Source organism: Pelophylax lessonae (genome assembly GCF_965119305.1).
Source record: "Pelophylax lessonae genome assembly, chromosome: 3".
Lineage (NCBI taxonomy): Eukaryota > Metazoa > Chordata > Amphibia > Anura > Ranidae > Pelophylax > Pelophylax lessonae.
The window spans coordinates 148,933,254-148,955,722 of NC_138770.1; the positions used below are offsets into that span (position 1 = coordinate 148,933,254).

General features: G+C 43.0%; 1 protein-coding gene across 4 annotated transcripts in view; it reads left to right on the forward strand.

Moving 5' to 3' along the window:
- Window positions 1-22,469, forward strand: part of KIDINS220 (kinase D interacting substrate 220) — a 337,500-nt gene that overhangs the window by 68,379 nt on the left and 246,652 nt on the right. For all 4 annotated transcript variants that reach the window (XM_082248990.1, XM_082248991.1, XM_082248992.1 and 1 more), the window contains exons 13-16: window positions 5,435-5,599; window positions 9,592-9,771; window positions 10,971-11,136; window positions 17,185-17,336. In XM_082248990.1, the coding sequence (XP_082105116.1) occupies window positions 5,435-5,599; window positions 9,592-9,771; window positions 10,971-11,136; window positions 17,185-17,336 (663 nt within the window). The remainder of the gene's footprint in view (window positions 1-5,434; window positions 5,600-9,591; window positions 9,772-10,970; window positions 11,137-17,184; window positions 17,337-22,469) is intronic.

Consider the following 22,469-nt stretch of genomic DNA (forward strand, 5'->3'; position numbering starts at 1 on the left):
CAAGGCCTCTTCAGGAGGATCCAAACGAACCTGGTCTGGCAAGCCAGGATCTGGCTTTTCCAGACCTGTGGACAAGGCTCCTTCAGCATGAAGGTGCACCCTCACTCGTATCGGGGGTGGGGGACGTCTTCGCTGGTTTCCGGACCCGTGGACTTCCCAGGTCTAGGACAAGTGGGTCCACAAAGTCATTTGGTCCGGCCACAAGATTGAGTTTCGCTCTTGTCCCCCGGCAAGGTTTTTTCCTTCCAACTTGCGCCTATCCCCAAACCGCTTACAGGGCCTGTTTGGGGCGGTACAAGACTTGTTCCTTCAAGGGGTGATTGTCCCGGTTCCGACTTCGGAATGTTTTCAGGGTCTTTACTCAAACCTGTTCACAGTCCTCATGAAAGAGGGCAAAGTGCATCCAATCCTGGACCTCAAGGCCCTAAACTGCTTTGTGCGGTTACAGAAGTTCAGAATGGAGTCTATTCGAATGGTGGTGGCATCCCTGTGTCTGGGATTTCCTTGCCTCTATCAATATCAAGTATGCCTACCTTCACATTACAATATGTTTCAGTTACCAGTGTTTTCTCTGCTTTGCTGTGGGAGAGGAGCATTATCAGTTTGTGGCGTTACCCTTTGGTCTCGCCTCTGTTCCTGGGGTCTTCACAAAAGTATTAGCCCCGGTGCTAGCCTTGCTACGGCAACTGCAGATCACAATACGAACTCTGCTGGAGTTTGGCTGGATTCTGAACTTTCAGAAGTCTGCTCTAGTTCCATCCATGAAGCTGAACTATCTGGGCCTGACTCTGGACTTGGCCTAAGCCACAGTGCTCCTTCCTCTGGGCAAACTCCAGAAATTGTATGCTGCAATTCGCCTCCTGCTGTCCAACAGATGGTCGTCCCTCCGGACTTGCATGCGGATGCTGGGCCTGATGTATACCTTTTTGAGGTGGTTCTGTTTGCACAGTTCCATACAAGGTCCCTGTAAAGGGAGATTCTGACCAAATGGGACATGACTCCCCAGTCTCTGGAAAACCAGATACAGCTGAGTCAGGGAATGAGGGAGTCCTTGATATGGTGGCTTTGTTATCCCGCGCTTCAACTGGGAAAATCCTTCCTCCTCTTAAATTGGACAGTGGTCACCACAGATGCCAGCCTGTCTGGCTGGGGAGGTGTCCTCCGCAAGCATTCTGCTTGGGATCTGGACGCTGGAAGAGTCCAGACTACTGGTCAATGTCTTGGAACTCCGAGCGATCAGACTGTGTCTGGATCATTAGACAGATCGTCTTCAGGGTTGTCCAGTGCGCATTCAATTGGACAATGCCACGGCGGTGGCTTATATCAATTATCAAGGCTGCACAAGAAGTGTCTTGGTGGCTCTGGAGCTAGCCGGCATTCTAAGCTGGGCAGAACGATTCGTTCTAGCCCTCTCTGCTGTACACATTCCCAGGGTGGACAATTGGCAGGCGGATTATCTCACCCAGCAGGCGTTGGACCACAGGGAGTGGTCCCTTCATCCGGAGGTGTTCCATCAGCTGTGTCTCCGGTGAGGCACAACCGAGGTGGATCTGTTGGAGTCTCGGCTCAACAGAGATTCATGGGTCGGTCAAGGGATTCTTTGGCGGATGCCACAGACATGATGGTGTTCCTGTGGAGTCAGCCTCTCCGGGCTTGGTACGCCGATCTGGTGTGGCTGGTCGCCCTCGTTCCTTGCCAGCTTCCTCTCAGGGAGGATCTTCCGTCCAAAGGACCGATCTTACATCCTGCTTTACAGTCGCTGGTTTTGCCGGCTGGGCTGTTGAACCCCAGGTCCTGAAGGATAGGGGTTTATCGGAGTCTGTGATTCCTACACTGTTGAAAGCTAGGAAATCTATTTTTAGAAAGATGTACCATTGTACATGGAAGACGAACATTGCGTGGTGTGAGTCTCCTGGGGTTCCTCCTCGTCCTTCCCGGTGGCTCGAATCTTGACCTTCCTTCAACAGGGGGTTGAACAGAAATTGGCCTTCAAGGGCCAGGTGTCGACTTTGGTGGTCTTCTTCCAACGATCTTTGGCCACACACTTTCCTCACACTGTACCTTTCTTCAGGATGTCCGACATTTGGTTGCTCTATTGCTGCCTTGGGATCTTAATTTGGTGCTTTCAGCTCTACAGAAGCCTCCTTTTAAAATTATTTGGGAGATTCTACAGAAGCCTCCTTTTAAAAATCTTAGTGAGATTCCCCTACTTGCGTTGTCCCAGAAGGTGGCTTTTTTAGTGGCTGTCACTTCTGCGTGCAGGGTGTCGGAACTGGCGGCGTTAGCCTATTCACCTTGCCTGGTAATTCACAGGGATAAGGTGGTTCTTCGCCCCTGTCCGTCGTTCCTTCCAAAGGTTGTCTCTGATTTTCATTTGAATCAAGACATTGTGTCGCCTTCCCTGTGTCCCAGGCCTAAACAGCCGAAGGAAATTGCCTTGCATGCCTTGGATGTGGTCCAGGCAATTAGGATACACCTGGCAGCTATGGAGTTGTTTAGGAAGTCATAATCTTTTTGTGCTCACGGATGGACCTCGAAAAGGGTTGTCCGCTTCCTCTGTGACCATTTCTAGATGGATCAAACAGAAGGTGGTTTAGGCCTATTCCGTCAGGTGTCAGGTTCCCTCTTTCCCTGTCAAGGGTGCACTCTACTCGGGCACTTGGTGCCTCCTGGGCCTTCCGTCATCAGGCATCAGTGACGCAGGTTTGCAAGGCGGCCTCCTGGTCGTCGGAGCACACTTTCACAAAGTTCTATAAAGTGGATGTGTTGGCATCTGTGGATGCTTCTTTTGGCCGCAAGGTTTTGCAGGCTGCTGTTGAGAGGACCTGATTCTCTTGAGGGTGTATTGTTTTTTGCAGGTGAGCTTCAGTTGTTTTTGATGGGCTCCTGTTGCCTGGTTGGCTACTGTTTAGCCTTGTGAAATTTTTTGCTGTTCCCACTCCTCATGTTTAACACTACTTTGGGACGACCCAGTGGTATGAAGATCAGAAGCTGTGCCTATCAATGAATGAAAGAGAAAATGGGATTTTTGACTTACCGTAAAATCCATTTCTCTGATGTTCATTTACGGACACACATACAAAAAAGGGGGAGGAATAAATGGACTTTGAAGGCACCGTAATAAAAAACACAACACTTTATTTTGGATACGTATTAAAACCACATAAGTGTGTATCGACCGATCAACATGGGCAATTTCATTGATCAGAGGATACAAATGATAGGTGAGTGGGGAGGACCTCACCACCTAAAGCATACAATGCAACAGACAATACAAGATTGCATTTGAATGATATACAAAGGAGAAGTAGGGCGCTATATGCTGCACACAGACCGCACCACGGTGCAGGCAACGCAGAGCGTCCTGTACAATATGATAACAGCTTCCAAAAGGAAATAAACCAATATATCCAATTGCTCTACATGTTTCGCCTGGTGTTCAGACTTCATCCGGAGCGGTTTGGAATATAGATTCCATAGGAATGGATGGTGGTCATTCCCCATCCGGGGGTCACTGATCTGTGTCCTTGAGGAGCATTTGGAGGACGCGCTGCATGCTTTTTTCGTTTTGGAGGAACTGCCTGCTATTTTACTATATGCCTTATGTCCGGCTATGTATGGGACAGGCATACCCTATATTGTGACTACCTGATTCCCTTTTAATCTGACCATAAGCAGTGCGTGCTCCTCCAGCTACCTCAACAGGTCACCCCTCGTGATTACTAATCACAAGATTGGTTTATTATTCTTCTGGTGCCTATTGGTTGGCTCCAGCAACATCTTCCTATGGAATCTATATTCCAAACCGCTCCGGATGAAGTCTGAACACCAGGCGAAACATGTAGAGCAATTGGATATATTGGTTTATTTCCTTTTGGAAGCTGTTATCATATTGTACAGGACGCTCTGCGTTGCCTGCACCGTGGTGCGGTCTGTGTGCAGCGTATAGCGCCCTACTTCTCCTTTGTATATCATTCAAATGCAATCTTGTATTGTCTGTTGCATTGTATGCTTTAGGTGGTGAGGTCCTCCCCACTCACCTATCATTTGTATCCTCTGATCAATGAAATTGCCCATGTTGATCGGTCGATACACACTTTTGTGGTTTTAATACGTATCCAAAATAAAGTGTTGTGTTTTTTATTACGGTGCCTTCAAAGTCCATTTATTCCTCCCCCTTTTTTGTATTTCTGACATTCAGGACGTGGCACATGTCTCTTTATTTTATTACGCCCCTGTTCTTTGCTGCACCAGGGATAGGCGTAGATATTCTATTTAGTTAAACATTTACGGACACAGCCACCACCTCTCTATGGAGTTGTAATTCTTCTGGCACTGCTTTTAACAAAACTGAGTACCTATAGCAGGGAGAGGGAGTATACCCCCTAGGACTGCCCATAGGCATAGCCAGACTTTTTTTTTTCTGCCTGGTCTCCTCCTTTAGGGGGCAGTATAACCCAATGGTTATGAAGATCAGGAGCTGTGTCCATCAATGAACATCAGAGAAATGGATTTTACGGTAAGTTGAAAACCACTTTTTTAATGAATTAAACAAAAAAAAAAAAAAAATTTGTATAAATACCCCAATTTTTTTTGATCTGAAAGAGGATGTTATGCCCAGTAAATAGATACCTAACATGTCACACTTTAAATCCCTGTGACTAAGCTCCGAGGGGCAGAGTGAAATGCATTGCGGGCGTGGCCGGTTTGGAGTCCAGGCTGAGGTCGAGATTCATACACCCAGCATAGGGACAGCGCGGATATGCTGCTCTAGGGAGTCCTTCCTTCAATATCAATGTCACATTTTAAAGTTGTGCACACCGGTGAAATTGCGACTAACTGCGGTACTTAAAAATCTCCATAGGCAAAGTTTTAAATGCCTATACAGGTTACCTGTTTAGACTTACAGAGTAGGTGTAGCCCTAGAGTTATTGCTCTCGCTGTAACGTTCACGGCGATGTACAAACACCGTTTACATGTGCGTGACTTGCGTATGCTTTCACTTCTATGCGCGAGCATGGAGGGATGGGTGTGCTTTAAATATTTTTTATTATTTTTTTTTTTTACACTATCCCTTTTAATCTCCCCCGAAATCAAAGATGATGTAGTCTTTTATCGCCTCTGTGACCAGCTAACTGCACCGTTGACCGACCATGATACTCTAAGTCGCATTGAAGTTGCATCAAAGTAGTGCAGGAACCTTTTTTGAAGTCACTGCGATTTGAGTCACATTGATTGGAGCGGCTGCAATTGAAATAAATGTTTTCGCTTGTCATGCTACTTTTTGTGTTGCAATACGCATGACAAGTCACAGCAGTGTGAACATGGTTAATAGCTGAATGCATCTATATAACATTCTTTATCCTTGAATAAACTGTGTGCTATATGAGGCTGTTTGTTTCCAGCCATGTTTAATCCGTCTCGTTTGACACAGGGCACCTTTCTCCTACTGAATCAGATGGTGACATGCTGGGTTATGATCTATACAGCAGTGCCCTGGCTGACATACTCAGTGAGCCCACCATGCAGCCTCCGATCTGTGTTGGACTCTATGCTCAGTGGGGAAGTGGAAAGTCTTTTTTGCTTAAAAAGCTTGAAGGTAATGTACCTGCCAGGAGATCTGGATTCAACTTCACTTCAACCGCACCTACCACAACAACAAGGGGAGCATGTTATGTAAAAATAAATGAATAATCCTGTTTCTTGGCAGTACTGAGTTATGAACCTGTGTGATTTTTTTTTTTTTTTTTTGGTGACAGCCGCTCTGGAGAAATTAAGCATATACACCTTAAAAACCTCAATGAAATGACCCCTGGACCAAGTGCTTCAAAACAAAGGGTGTACATAGAGTCAGTTAATTTTTTTAGTAGTAGAAAAGCCTGTGCCCTGCCAGCATGCTGCGGAGAAGGACTCTTTCTCCCTGTGTGGAAGCAGTGATCTTTCTAGGGATCTGACACGTTCCATCTCCCCTTGGTGAGTTAAGCCCCGTACACACACGTCGATAGTTGGCAGGGAATTTTCGGCCAACGTCCGATCAGCCGATTTTCGGCTTGTTAGTATGATGCTTCCGACAACTGACTGCGACTTTTCGGCCGAAAAAAATCTGGTGTGCAGGCTATAAAATTTTTGTTGACCGTCAACACAACGGCCGATTTTCCGTCAGTCAGTACAGATTTCGGCAGACAAAAATCTGATGAGCAAGACTGGGCATGCTCAGAGAAGAAAAAACACACAGAAAGTAAACCAGCACATGACATCACTTCTGAAGTAGATTTTTGTTGGCCGAGCAAATTCGTGTGCAGTCTAGAGCACATTCCAACCAACAAAACACCACTCTGGACAAAAGTCGGACGATTGGTCGGCCGATAATCGTTGCGTGTGTACGAGGCATTAGAGCTAAAACTGTCCGGCAGGAAGCATAGGCTTTGCTGATTTCACACTAGAAGTCTGGCTAGGTAGACATCGGTTCCCTCCTGCAGTCTCCCCACCCAGCCACTGAGTGTACAAATGCTGCTAGAGATTTACTAGACTGAACAAAAAGTACGATTTGCTCAATAAGAATTTTGTAGCTCCCTTGAGTTGATCTCTCAAATTTCTGAGGAAGGTACAATTGGGCTTTCAGTTTCTCCTATGAATTTTGAGATTGAATTGCTCTACAGGAAAATATCTGATGCCCATAACTTGGCAACAATTATTCTTTAAAGTCACGCACAGCAGTACATTTAGGTGAGGAGCAGAAGCTGGATGAATGGCTTCTTTGAGATCTATACCCTTCTGGATTCTTCCTGGCTATAATAAATAGGTGTTAAAGGGTTACTTGCAGATGTCTGGCTGCGAGTACTCAACACAGCTTAAAAAGGGTAGCAGGATAAATGTCTTTATGATATGGTGTGTTTTTTTTTGTTTTGCAAAAGTCCAAAAAGAAACAAGTAAGGCCCCTTTCACACTTAAACGACTAAAATGGCATGATTTTACTGCAATTTTGATGTGATTTCGACTGGACTTGAAGCAATACCTATGTCTATGGACCTCAAAACGCAATAAAATTGGCCCAAAGTAGTGCAGGGACTACGTTTGAAGTCGTTGCGACTTCAAGTTGTACAGATATGAACGGTACTCCTTGGAAATCATGGAGTACGACTTGTCATGCGACTTTGCAGTCCCAAGTCGCAGGACAAGTCACACAAGTGTGAAATGGGCCTAAAACAGACTAAAAGCAATGGCAGCTTTGTAATCATTCACGCTTTTATAGCTAAATTCCCTGAACTTGGTAGGCTTGTATAGTGTTGATCATATTTACTCATAAGAAACTTTAGGCAATCCTGGTAGACAGCACAGGCAGGTTCTTGATCTCTCTAGATGTCAGGTCATCTGTGCACTGCCTTTCTTTAAACATGTTCACAGTTTTAACCTAACAGCATTACAAAAGTAAGAACCTGATTGGCTCAGTGTGTTTATCTTCATTGAATTCTTTTTTTTTTTTTATGATATTTTTTATTTGAAAAATCAGCATACAGGAAAATGAAAAATCGAGGTGTAACGTATACAGATAAGACGTTGCATCAAGTAAACAATTTGAGTGACCAATAAGATCTTCATTGAATTCTAATGTTATTGAGATTACAATAAGCCAACAAGAATATAGATTTATAAACTTAGACTAAATTCAGCTTTAGGAACATAATACTTTCGTATTTAGTGTGTGGCATGTAACATGTTCCTAAGCACTTGCTTCCCGACCTTAGGGCCCCTTGTTCACCCCTGTGTCTAGCTTGGGGGGTTCTCTCTTCATCCGCTATCACATTTAAAATCGGTGGGTCTGTGCAGGGCTTCACCCACACAGCTGTGTTTTTCATTCACAGAAATCTATGAATTACCAAACTACAAGTCCTGTCTTCCACAGTGGAAGACAAACTTTTAGTTCTCCTTGGACTAATGCCCCATACACACGTGCAGATTATCTGCAGACTTTTGTCTGCAGACTTACCAAAACCATATAATATGAGGTCAAACCTAAACACTTTCAATTTGTATGCAATCCGGCAGGCCCTTGCACTACATAGAAAAGGTAAGTCTGCAGACAAAAGTCTGCAGATAATCTGCACGTGTGTACGGGGCATAAGTGCCCACTCCTAGTCTGTTGATACTTTCTCCAGCTTTCTTTTTTCCTTTTTTTTTTTTTTTATATCGAATTTTAGAAGGTTTTTACAGCAAAGGACCCTGAAGACAGGGGCTCACCAACAACAGAAGAAATCAAAAATAATCCAATAACAGTGCAGTACATTGACAGCATTCCCTCATTTAAACATTTGGGTTGTAATACATATGAAAAAGTACATACCATTAGTAACATTATTGGATTATTCAACATGAAGAAAAAATAAAAACTCTTCTTAAGTGATAACTGAGATCATACAATCCATCCCATGCTTGAAATTTAGATGTGGCATTGCGCAAGTAGTAAGAATGCTTTTTAGAAGAAATGCGTTTTAATTTCAGTAATCCATTCTGAAAGAGAAGGTGGATGACATGAGGTCCACTTCAAAGCAATTATCTACAGGCAACAAATAGTGCTGTAGAAGGAGTAACTGTTAGATATGTGTCCATAGCAGATGTATTGTACTAAATTAAGAGACATGTGAGAGGTTCTGTGCACAAAATGGTTCCAACCAAACTGTTTTAAAGTGCCCATTACCTCAGCCTAGTATTTCTTTAAGCTCGAGCAGCACCATAAAAGAGGTTTGAAAGATCCTTGCAGATGGCTACATCTGTCACTGCAAGGGTCAGCTCTAGCGCCAATCTAATGTTGAAATCAAGGGGTATGATAAACTCGATGGATAAAAAATATTTGGGTGAATTTATGTGAGAGAGATAGACATTTTGCACAGAATGTTAAATAACTTCCAAGCTTCATTCCCAGCATCCGCCTATCACTTCTTCCTACTCTTCAAGTGAAACGTTGATAGAAATCTGTCTAAAAGAGTCAGATATACTTCTGAGATAAGACCCTTGGTCTTTGTAGCCTGGACCAAAGTGTCAAAGAGTGGGATGGAAAATAAGGAAGCCGGGTTAAGCCTGAATGTGAGTGAGGTTTTTTTCCCCAGGTGAGTAAATGGCATGTCGTAGTTGAAGATATTTATAAAACCATTTCAGGTTTAAAACAAATTCCGAGTACTGTACTGCTGACAATATGACTTGAAAATACAATCCAAGAGAGGTCCTGACAGAGTCAGGATACCCACCTTTTCTATCACCTAAAACCCTGTAGCTGTGCTTTTCCTGTGCTGTTTCCTGCAAGGAAAAGGTCTCTCTACTTTTTTTTTTTTTTTTTAAATGCGACTGCATGGAAATCACACAGTCATGCATCATGCATTTCCATGTATTGGAAACTGCACCACAATATTCAGTCAACTTTTAATGGCACCCCCACGTGTTTTCTGTTAAGCAACTTTTTTTGTGTGCGGCTGCGGGGGTGTGTGCGATTTATATGCACTCCTGCACCTGCATATGTGTGAACCTAGCCTTACATTGTGTAACATAGTATTGCGTACCTGACGCTTTATTGTCCTCTATTGTTCCTTCTTCTCTTAGATGAAATGAAGACGTTTGCTGGCCAGCAGATAGAGCCCCTCTTCCAGTTCTCCTGGCTCATTGTCTTCCTCATTTTGATGTTGTGTAGCACTGTTGGCTTGCTTCTGTCATTCAGTGTAGATGCCAAGTTGGGGATATCTGTGTCACTCAGCCTGCTGGCTGTCCTCTATATATTCTTCAGTAAGTTTCTACATTATTATTTGTTACTGTTTTATTTGTCCTTGTGCTTCTGGCTGTCACTTATGTAGATGTTTGAATTTTAGTTACGGTGTGTGGCCACTTCTTTTTTCAATATGTTTTATTTGTCCTTGTGCTTCTGGCTGTCACTTATGTAGATGTTTGAATTTTAGTTACGGTGTGTGGCCACTTCTTTTTTCAATATGTCAAAGCTAAGCAAATCTAGAAAAATAAAAAAAGCTTGGATCCCATAATGCAGTATAAATCACTCATTTGTCATCCGGGCCTGTTGTGCTATTAGCCTGACAGAGCAGAGGTGGTGGGACAGATTTTTTTTTAATGGTTGCAATCACTGCTCTGCATATTACCGGTGCTAGTCATTGTAGGGAAAGTAGGTAAACATTCTAAATGTCTTTTAGTAATTTCAGCAGCCTCACAACCATAATGAAACCTTATTTTCCCTTCTAAAGCTCACATACTTCCTCCAAAGTGGCTGACTTGTGACTGTATGGTTCTACATTCATTTCCCCAGGCATCTCACTTATGTTCTTTTCCTCCAGTCAGTTGGATACAAATCTTGCTGTAATTAACATGAATTCAGATATCCTATCTAAGCAATCTTTTTATAAACCATCGGGGTAACTGTTCAAATTTTTTTTTTTTTAAATCCATTTGATACCTGACAGATTCATGTTCAGTCAAATGCTTTGTAAGCCTGGCCATTTCACCTTCCCTCTAATGCCATCCCCACCTTTTGACGTACTTTATTCACAGCACGAAGAGACGATAAAACCATAAAGATGGTGGTGAGGAGGGACTAAAGAAATCCAAGTCCTTTAGGCAAATCCGTATGTAGAACAGTAGAGCCCTCTTATAGCCGAAGCTGTTGACATTCCTCATCCCATCACATATCCCAAAAATAATAGGTTTCATTTTAGGACATTGGGAGAAGCCATGCTAATCCTTTGTTTACATTCCTATGGCTAAAAGAACATCCAGAGCTGCTGGTTTATAGTGCAAAATAGCCTAGTGTTGTAGAACCATTTATTCCAGTATTTCATATTTTTTTTAGCTAGTCCTTTTTTATACCTTGTCCTACTTTTCAAGTAAGTAGGAGATTTTTATTAAAATGGCAAAAGCTGATAAGCATTCTAATAAATTTAGGTATGTAACTATATTGGACCATATGCATCTATTTTCAGCTGCAGTGTATTTTGGTGGGCGACAAGAAGGAGAGAATTGGAACTGGGCTTGGGTATTGAGTACCAGACTTGCACGACATATTGGTTATCTAGAACTACTTTTGAAACTGATGTTTGTGAACCCTCCAGAGCTCCCAGAGCAGACCACCAAGGCTTTGCCTGTCAGGTGAGATATTATAGGAACCAACAAATGTATTCGTTTTCTAACTAAATCGAAATGCTTGTATGGAAAACAAAATATATTTACCTTGATGGTAACTTGTAGTTCCGAACCAGACTTATGATTTGTTTGGGTAACGGTTTATCTTAATTGTACAGTACAGGACACAGGCTTGATAATCCTAGATCCTGGGTTATAGGATGGTTCCGTCAGGTAAATGGACACCGGCAAAGCTTTGAAAGACCCACCCCCTGGGCATCTCTCTAACCCTACCCTACTCTTTGAGTCCTTGGTGTTTTGCTAGTGTCCTAAAGTGATGGACCTCCTCTCCATTATCTAGAAATCACTCTTCACTTAACTAGTTTATTATTTCACTTCGGATTCTTCAGTCAGCACTTTTAACTCCCCAAAGTCTTCTAATACTACAAAAGAAGCAATGCATCCGGATCAGTGAACCATAAGTAAAATCATGGGTGCATTGTCCAGGCCCCGCTCCATGGGGACCACCTGTACTGTTGCTTCAGGCGCTGGATCTTGCAAATACGCTCACCTTTGCAGTTTGTACATTGTGTGTAGTTAGCCACATGGTGCTATATTGGTCCAGGGCTGTGGTCCATCCCTATGGAACACAGACCCTGAAGACCCCTTAGGGGTATGCCCATCATAATGGTTATAGCCCAGACCCTTTATTGGGGCCAGTGAAATGGACCGGTAAGACAGGGTTACCCTGTATGTCTTACCATTACTATTGCTTCCATGTCCTAAAATAATTTTGTGTTTTACATGTATTAACTATCAGGGAAATGACAATGTGTTTGGAATTTATTCATTTTTACAGTATAAAATTGTCAAACTTGGTGCTAAAATTAAACCACCCTGTCTGGTGGATAACCAGTTGTTGCTTCACACCACAGGTCGCACACTTTACTGCCACTTCTGCCTAGAGCCCTTTGTAAGGTACTCTGGCCATTCTTCCCTCTATTTTGCCACAAGGACTTTACTACAGGATATTTGGCATTCAGGTTGCTGCGTACTCTTTGGATATGTCTACCCCCCCTTCTGCACCCTACTTCAAGAGTACTGTACAGGGGAATATCTTCACCCATACCTATGGCAAAAACCAGGTTTCCAGGGAGCAATAGCAAAAGCTTAGGCGAGCATTCTGTCTGCCGAGAACACTCAAACTTATAGTGACAATGTTTCCTTTGCACCAGAACAGGACTCTTATTTTAACACTAATCTCACTAATATAGAAGCACGCAGAGAAAGGAATGAAGAAGAACCAAAGGCCATGTTGGAGGAGGCTTTGGAAGACTTCTCTCCCCTTTGTGCTCTTATACACCTGATGTTATGGCTTCCACATTGGCAATATGCTTGCCAATGTGGATATGCTCACTTCTGCTGTGCACAAATGCATCAGCTTTGCTGCACTTGATTCTCCTCTTTCTTGCTATGCTCCTTAGACTACAAAGGGACCTGCTAAATCTAAAAAGACATTCCTCTTTTAAGAGAAAATAGAATGGGCTATTTATGATGATTGGGTAAATATAGAAAATATTTGCCTCCAAGAATTGTTGCAAAACTCTATCCAGTGGAAAAAATTCACAAAAAAAGTGGTATGTTCCAGTAGCAGGCCCTGCCATCTAAGTCCTAAACAAGCATCTTCATTTACTTTTAGATGTTCGTTATGATGCTGCAGACAGAATGTTTGAGACTCTCTTAAAGGCTCTCATTACTTTTGCAGGCCCAGCTCTGCAACCAGCTACTGCTGCAATTTCTATCTGTCAAACTGCATCTGATTATACTAGAGCCAGGGAAGAACTAACACGATCCTGCATTACGGGATCACATTTTATAGTACAACTGAAGACAGAAGTTTTTATTTGTTTAGCTTTTGGTAGGTTGGAGAGGTATTAGAACACTTGACAGAGTTGTATTGCTGTCTGTGCCCCCATTAAGGGATTCACCCTCTCTTTGTTATATTTACTGTTATCACTGAAAGTGAACATGACAGAAAATCACAAATTTTCACTTGTCCGCCAGAACAGTAATGGAGGGGAAATCTTTCAATCGAGTCACTAGTTCTGTCGTACCTGGAGACAACCAGGGATTCCCTACTTTCTGTTAGGGCTATGGAACAGGATGTGCAGGGAAATAACCCAATGGGACACAGATGGCAGAAAAAAACCTGACGGGTTATAAACCTCCCTTAACTTATCCAATGCCCTAGAACAAGTTATGAGACAGAACTCTAGAATGGCTCCAGTTTCTGTTAACATGCATAATATCTTGTGACTCGGTCCGCTAAAGCTACCTGTAAGACACCTCACTCACATGCCCTTTGAAGGAAGCGTCTCTTTAGTGAGGCACTTGACAAGTTAATCAAAGGAGGGAAAGCTCTTTCTTCCACAGTGAAAGCCTTCTACACTATGCAGTAGGAGACAATCACTTTCAGTTTGTGGCAATGCCTATTCTCTGCTCTTAAGAGTATTCACAAAGGTGCCTGCACATCTTCTCGTCTTTCAAAGGTCTCAGGTTAGATGACCTTCTCCCGAAGGACTCCTCTTCCTTCCAACTATCTGCAAAAGTCCACTGGAGCATACAGATGCTTTAGGCGTTTTGTTCTAAAAACAAATTGCTCTCTTTAGGAAACTCGTACTCTGGACTTGAGAACAAGAGATGCCCCTCTGTGACATTCTCCATGAGACTTCCGGTCCTCATAGTGGCCTCCTTTGAGGCTGTTTCTTTCGCCCAATTTCAGCACAACACATCTTGTCATGGAAAAAGCATGCTCTTTTTCTTGACCTACCCATTCTCCTATCCAGCCAAACAAGGAACTTGGTGGATATCCAGCCCAGGCTTGACGATGGGGAAGTTTTTTTTATCATACCATTGGAAAGTGATAACAGATACCCGGCTGGGAAGGAGTGTTCTAATCCCTAGCAGTTCAGGGAACCTGATCACCAGAGGAAGCCAAGCTCCCCCATCAACATCTTGGATCTCAGATGGATCATAATGGTTCTTAACCATTGGACCCTCCTTCAGGGACACCCATTCAGACTGCAGTTGAGCAATGCCGTATATGTGGCCTACATCAGTCACCACCCAGTGTTTTGCAGCCTTTGTGTGGAGAAAACCAGATAATCTCCTGAATGGAAAACACAATCTAGCTATCTGCTGTCCGCATCCCAAGAGTGGACAGTTTGGAAGGCAGATTACTTCTTTTGGACCAAGGTGAATGGGTCTTTCACCCCAACATTTTCAACATTTGTCAGAAATGGGGGTCTCTGGACTTGGATATTCCAGCCTCCAGATTTAAGCACAAGTTACCTCTGTGGCCAGGACCAAGGATACTCTAGCACTGATATCTGCTTCTCTGATAATTCCGTGGCTCAGTTCAGTCTAATCTATGCTTTTCCTCCAGTGTGCAGTCTGCCTTGACTGCTTTTCAAAATCGAGCAAGAGAGCAAGCAGGTGATTCCATTTGCACCAAAATGGCCCAGAAGAATATGGTTCACAGACATACTCAGACTTCTAGGAGGTGACCCCTGACCTCTTTCAAACAGGCCAGACCTCTCTAAAGGCCCCCTGTTCCATCCTGCTGTTCAGTCACTTGCTTTAACTGCATGGCTGTTGAAGTCCAAGTCTTGAGGAACAAGAGGGGTCTCTAATCCTGCCATTCCTGCTTTGCTTTAAGCAAGATAAAACACTTCTTGAAAGAGCTATTATGGTACATATCCTACCTTGGTGTGAAAACGTTGCTTCAGTCCCAGATATTATTCCCTACGATCAGTACTTTTACAGAGCTTGTCCTTAAGTACGCTAAAAAAAGACAGGTTTCACCTTGTCCACAATTTTTTTTTTTTTTTTTCTAAAAACCTTTGGCCTTGCTCTCCCTTGATAAAATCCTTATTCAAGGTGTTTGTTGGATCAGGCCTTCCTTATTGCACCCTGTGCTCCCTTGCTACCTTAATCTGGTTCCCTTTGTCCTGCAGAAACCACCTTTTGCACTCATCAGGGAAATCCCTTTGGATGGTCTCTTCTGCAAAGTAGCCTTCTTGGTGTCTTTCATGTCTGTCAAACATGTCTCTGAGCTGACGGCTCTCTTGTAGGAGGCGATTTCCCATTCTTCAAGGTAGACCTGTATCCTCCTTTCTTCCTAAGGTGTTATCAGTCTTCCACTTCAATGAGAACATAGGCCTTCTCTTTGTGTGCCCTACTCCAAAGCACCCAAAGGAAATTTCTATTCTTTGCTTGGATGTGGTCAGAGCCCTTTGAGGCTATCGTGAAAACAGACTACCTATTCATCCTGCCACCAGTACCTCACAACGGGTATCCTGCACCTAAATCCACCATTGCTAGCTAGATGGATAAGACAACTCTTCCCAAGAGTTTACACCCTTAAAGACAGGACTACTCCTGCATTATTACATGCTCACTCCACCAGATTGGTGTGAGGTTCCTGGGCATTCCGGCATTAAGCCTCTGTTGCCCAGCTTTGTAAGGCTGCCACCTGCCTTACCTTTTCAAAGTTCTACAAGTAGGATGTCCAATAATTTGTGGATGCAGCTTTCAGACTCTGATGTTGGGTCACTTGGCCCTTGTTCTGTTTGGGCTTGTTGGCTGGTTCTGTTTGCCTAGTCGTTGCCCACCCTTCTTATTCGTTGCTTGGGTTTGTCCCAGAGTCTATGAATATTAAGGTCTTGTCCTATATTCTATGATTAGAAAAAAAGGAATTCAACTTCCATTTAAATAACCTATTTTGGAGTACATTACTGGACACAGGCCACACTTTTGTCAGTGTCCGATCACCTGAAGGTACCAGCCTTTAACCCAGGATCCTATGAATATCAAGCCACTATCCCTTACTGTACTTCAAGATATGGAATTTACATTAATGTCAAAATTCTCCCCCCCCCCCCCCCATCATGTTTTAAAATTGATCTCCAGTCAAACTGTTAAAAACATATGAAATACATATATGGGAGCTACAGTATGTCCAAGGATTTCAATTCCTCATCATTTGGTTCTAAGATTTACACATCCCTGCCCTTTCCTGCAGGCAAGGAGACCTGATTTTCCTCTCCTGCTTTTAAAGCTGAAATTGAGTTTTTTTTGCATAGTTACAATGGTCAAGCTTGGTAGCAAAGAATCGCTGTAGTAGTTGCTACTACATTGGGTGCTTGCTCGGCACGAATGCCATTCATAGAATGCCTTGCTTTTTGCTCAATTAATGCAAGTGGTTTTGATTGGATGTGGTGAAAAGGCAGGGAGGTGGCATCACAATCTCCACCTTGTTCAATTAAAAAGTTGCATTTGTGGCAAAGTGATAAGCACTTTTACCTTCTACTGCTTTGGTTTGGTGTTCAGTAACCACTTTTGGGACACTGACCTATTTCTTACATATTTCTACTAAAATCAAATTGCATACTCCTTAATAAATTGACTTCTGTTCATTAAACCTAATTTATGTGTCACTAGATTAGAAACTCCTCAGACGGGGACTGGAGTTAATATCCCATGCAATGATTACACAATAAATATTACAGGAGATTTCCCCCTGTTGCTTTGAACAATGTTGGTACAACATGAGCACATTGGTTTAATCTGTAGCCGACCACAAAAAAAAAAAAAAAGAAAGTCTGGCTGCATCTCTGGTACCAACAATTAAATAAAAACGTAGTCCCCCATTTCCAAAAAATACATATTGTAGGGTAGTTATAAGTTCACTACATGTCAGACAAGTCAATGTTGCACCCAGCTTGAATATCCAGTGTTATCTGGAACTTTAACACACAATTCTTTTTTACCTCCCAAATTACCCCCAGTACTATGCTATGGTGTTGGGCAGCCTAAATTTTCTTGCTGTATCATTTTTATATAAAAGCCTGATGTATAGTTCCATGAAGAGTGATTTTTGCATTTCAGCTGAGGGCCTATCAATTCAAATTCAGTCATGACGTTGTTACTTGTGATACAGAACTGACATATACCTGTGGTGTTGTTCAGGCTTACAATATTTATACTGGTGTGTATTTTTATCTGTTTCTTCAGGTTCCTTTTTACGGATTATAATAGGCTCTCTAGTGTTGGTGGAGAGACCTCCATGGCAGAAATGATCGCCACTCTCTCTGATGCATGTGAAAGAGAGTTTGGTTTTCTAGCAACCCGACTTTTCAGGGTCTTCAAGACAGAAGAAACCCAAGGTACTTTTTTATTAGGACACATTCACTGGCAATTGCTGTATCTCACAAAAGTTAATACACCCCTACATTTTTGTACATATTTTATATCTTTTCATGTGACAACACTGAAGAAATGCCACTTTGCTAGAATGTAAAGTAGTGAGTGTACAGCTTGTATAACAGTGTAAATTTGCTGTCCCCTCAAAATAACTCAACACACAGCCATTATTGATTAAACCACTGGCAACAAAAGTGAGTACACCCCTAAGTGAAAAGGTCCAGATTGGGCCAAATTAGCCATTTTCCCTCCCCAGTGTCATGTTACTCATTAGTGTTACCAGGTTTCAGGTGTGAATGGGGAGCAGGTGGGTTGAACTTGGTGTTATTGGTTTCACTCTCTCATACCGGTCACTGCTCTACATAAAGATGGCCTAGGCTAGAAGAAGATTGCCAAGACTCTGTAACTGAGCTGCAGCATGGTGGCCAAGACTATACAGCGGTTTAACAGGACAGGTTCTACTAAGAACAGGCCTCGCCATGGTCGACCAAAAATGTTGAGTGCACATGCTCAGCGTCATATCCAGAGGTTGTCTTTGGGAAATAGACGTATGGTTGATGCAGAGGTTGGAGGGGTGGGGGGTTAGCCTGTCAGTGCTCAGACTATGTGCCGCACACTGCATCAAACTGGTCTGTATGACTGTCATCCCAGAAGGAAGCTGCTTCTTAAGATGATGCACAAGAGAGCCCGCAAACAGTTTGCTGAAGACAAGCGGACTAAGGACATGGATTACTGGAACCATGTCCTGTGGTCTGATGAGACGAAGATAAACTTAATTGGTTCAGATAGTGTCAAGCGTGTGTGGCAGCAACCAGGTGAGGAGTACAAAGACAAGTGTGTCTTGCCTACAGTCAAGCATGGTGGTGGAAGTGTCATGGTCTGGGGCTGCATGAGTGCTGCCAGCACTGGGGAGCTTCAGCTCATTGAGCGAACCATGAATGCCAACATGTACTGTGACATACTGAAGCAGAGCATGATCCTCTCCCTTCAGAGACTGGGCCGCAGGGCAGTATTCCAACATGATAATGACCCCAAACACACCTCCAAGATGACCACTGCCTTACTAAAGCTGAGGGTAATGGTAATAGACTGGCCAAGCCTGTCTCCAGACCTAAACCCTATTGAGCATCTGTGGGGCATCCTTAAACAGAAGGTGGAGGAGCGCCAGGTCTCTAACATCCACCGGCTCTGTGATGTCGTCATGGAGGAGTGGAAGAGGACTCCAATGGCAACCTGTGAAGCTCTGGTGAACTCCATGCCCAAGAGGGTTAAGACAGCGCTGGAAAATAATGGTGGCCACACAAAGTATTGACACTTTGGACCCAATTTATTCAGTGTTGTCACATGAAAAGATATAATAAAATTATTTACAAAAATGTTAGAGTTGAACTCACTTTTGTGAGATACTGTAGGTTTTTTGGTTGTATGGGAAAAAGCTCATCCTACTTTCACAAAAATACTTGTATTTTAAAAGCTGTATATGATTAAAGTGGACCTTTCAGTAACTTTTCATGTCTGCCTGTACATATTCCTTAAAAAAATAGAAGTAACCCTCAATTTAATTGTCTTTGCCTAAGTTGCTTTGATGCCATTAGTCTGCAGCAGACAAGCATTTTCTCAATCTCCTCTTCCCCCAGTGATCAGACTGCAACATTGTAATTTTTTTAGATAGTCACAAAGTAAGAGGCTGCAGCAGTGGCCTAAACTGTGTCAAACCTTTGTAAACACTGCACATGCACCAGGGTATACATGACTCATTCAGCACCTCAGTCCAGAAAGTAGATACTGACCCAAAATTATATCTGAACAAAGATGGCTCCATAGAGAAAAACAGGTGAAGGTTTTTGGAGAGAGTACCGTGATCTTAGTCAGAAGTAGTAAATAACTGTGTTACATACACATCACTTAGCATGGATACACTTAACATGAAATAGAATATCCAAAGCTTGGTCCACTTTAAAATATAACTAAAGCCAAAACTTTTATATTAATCATACAATACAGGACAACAGGCTTGATATTGATAGACCATGGGTACCGTGAAGGCCGGTACCTTCAGGTGATTGGACACTGGCAAAACGTTTGAGGACATGCCCCCTGGGCATCCCCCTATACAGTGAGGGAAAAATATTTGATCCCCTGCTCATTTTGTACATTTGCCCACTGATAGAGAAATGATCAGTCTATAATTGTGATGGTAGGTTTATTTTAACAGCGAGAGAATAAAAAAAAATCCAGAAAAACGCATTTAAAGTTATATATTAATTTGCATTTAATGAGTGAAATAAGTATTTGACCCCTAAGCAAAACCTGACTTAGTACTTGGTAGCAAAACTCATTTTGGCAATCAGAGGTCAGACGTTTCTTGTAGTTTGCCATCAGGTTTGCACACATCTCAGGAGGGATTTTGTCCCACTCCTCTTTGCAGATCCTCTCCAAGTCCTTAACCACTATACCACTGGAGGATTTTGCTGTCTTATGTCCAGGCCACTTTTTGCGATTCGGCACTGTGCGACTTTACCTGACAATTGCGTGGTCATGCAACGCCGTACCCAAACGACATTTACGTCCTCTTTTTCCACAAACAGAGCTTTCTTTTGGTGGTATTTGATCACCTGTGCGATTTTTACTTTTTGCGCTATAAACAAGAAAAGAGCGTAAATTTGGAAAAAATAATATTTTTTACATTTTTTTATATGAAATTCCCCCCCAAAAAAATGTAAAAATCTAAATTTTTTTTAAATTGGTTACAGTAAAAATGACACTGGCAGGGAAGGGGTTAATTTTATTGGAGAGGGAGGGGTTAATGTATGCCTGGTGCTTACTGACGTGTGTGGGGGGAGGTGACTTAGTTACACAGGGACAGATCGCAGGTTCAGCTATGCTGAACCCTGCAATCTGACCCTGTCTGTCGCTTAGGAGATCCGCCCGCTTTGTTTACACAAGCGGGTGGATCTCCAGACTCGATTCCCCAACGATCAGGGAAGAGCAGCGGTGATCACCGCCGCTCCTCCCCTGGCCCGACTCCCGCTGTGACTGAATACAGTGGGAGCGAGCCTCCGGCGGCGCGCGTGCGCCGCTCACAAGGGGAGGAGTCCAGCGACGTAGGTCTACGTCGCTGGACCGGAAGGAGCCACTTTGCCGCAGTACAGTCAACGTGACTGGTCGGCAAGTGGTTAAGCTTTCAAGGCTGACGTTTGGTAACTCGAACCTTCAGCTCCCTCCACATATTGTCAATAAGATTAAGGTCTGGAGACTGGCTAAGCCACTCCAGGACCTTAATGTGCTTCTTCTTGAGCCACTCCTTTGTTGCCTTGGCCATGTGTTTTAGGTCATTGTCATGCTGGAATACCCACCCATGACCCATTTTCAATGCCCTGGCTGATGGAAGGAGGTTCTTAGCCAAGATTTGACGATACATGGCCTCATCCATTGTCCCCTTGATGTGGTGGAGTTGTCCTGTCCCCTTAGCAGAAAAACACCCCCAAAGCATAATGTTACCACTTCCATGTTTGATGGTGGAGATGGCTTTCTTGGAGTCGTAGGCAGCATTTCTCCTCCTCCAAACACGGCGAGTTAAGTTGATGCCAAAGAGCTAAATTTTGGACTCACCCGACCACAACATTAATCATTCAGATGTTCATTAGCAGACTGCAGACAGGGCCTGTACATGTGCTTTCTTTAGCAGGGGGACCTTTTGGGGCAATTCAGGATTTCAGTCCTTCACGGCATAGTGTATTACCAATTGTTTTCTTGGTGACTGTGGTCCCAGATGCCTTGGGATCATTGACAAGATTCTCTTGTGTAGTTCTGGACTGATTCCTCACCGTTCTCATGATCACTGAAACTCCACGAGGTGAGATCTTGCATGAAGCCCCAGACCAAGGGAGGTTAACAGTTATTTTGTGTTTCTTCCATTTGCAAATAATCTCACCAACGGTTGTCACCCTCTCACCCAGCTGCTTGACGATGGTCTTGTAGCCCATTCCAGCCTTGTGTAGGTCTACAATCTTGTCCCTGACATCCTTGGACAGCTCTTTGGTCTTGGCCCTGGTGGAGAGATTGGAATCTAATTGATTGATTGCATCAGTGTACAGGTGTCTTTTATACAGGTAAAAAGCTGGGATTGGGAGCACTCCCTTTAAGAGAGTGCTCCTAATATCAGTTCATTACCTGTATAGAAGACACCTGGGAGCCAGAAGTCTTGCTGATTTGCTAGGCGATCAAATACATATTTCACTCATTAAAAATGCAAATCAATTTATAACTTTTTTGAAATGCGTTTTTCTAGATATTTTTTTTGTTCTGTCTCTCACTGTTAAAATAAACCTACCATTAAAATTATAGAGTGCAAGAGGTATGTGGACATAACCAGGAAAAGAAAAATGAAGGCACCACAACAACCCAATAATTGAAAATTGGAAAAATGGAATGGTGAAACGGCACTTTTTAGGTGTGGAAGTTAATACAAAGCAGAATTTAGTATTGTTAAAATCAAAAATGTTTATATATCATTCAGCTAAAATATTGGTGCAACCATTAGGTATCATTCGTCAAATACATATTACAATGAGTTAGAGAGATGCCGTTTTTCAGTAATGCGATATATTGCGGTATCTCATACACACAGTATTGTTATCGTGGTCATTTTTAAAATACCGTATTTTTCTGCTCTCCAAGTCTCCATACACTGCCGGGCTGCCCCCGCGTCTCCCCACGGTGTCCGGACTCCCGGCTCAGCTGTCCTATACTAGAACGGAACCGCTACTTCCTGTATAGATCCGACTCACAGGCGAAAAAGCCATACATGGCAAAATATGTTGGAAATATAAGCGTGATGTAAGCTTATTGTAATATGTATTTGATGAATGATACCTAATGGTTACACCAATGTTTTAGCTGAATTGTGTATAAATGAACATTTTTGATTTTAGCAATACTAAATTCTGCCTTGTATTGACTTCTGCACCTAAAAACTCCCGTATCCCTCGTTCCATTTTTCCAATTTTCATTAAAATTATAGACTGATCATTTTCTTTGTCAGTGGGCAAACGTCTAAATTTAGCAGGGGATCAAATACTTTACTACCCCACTCT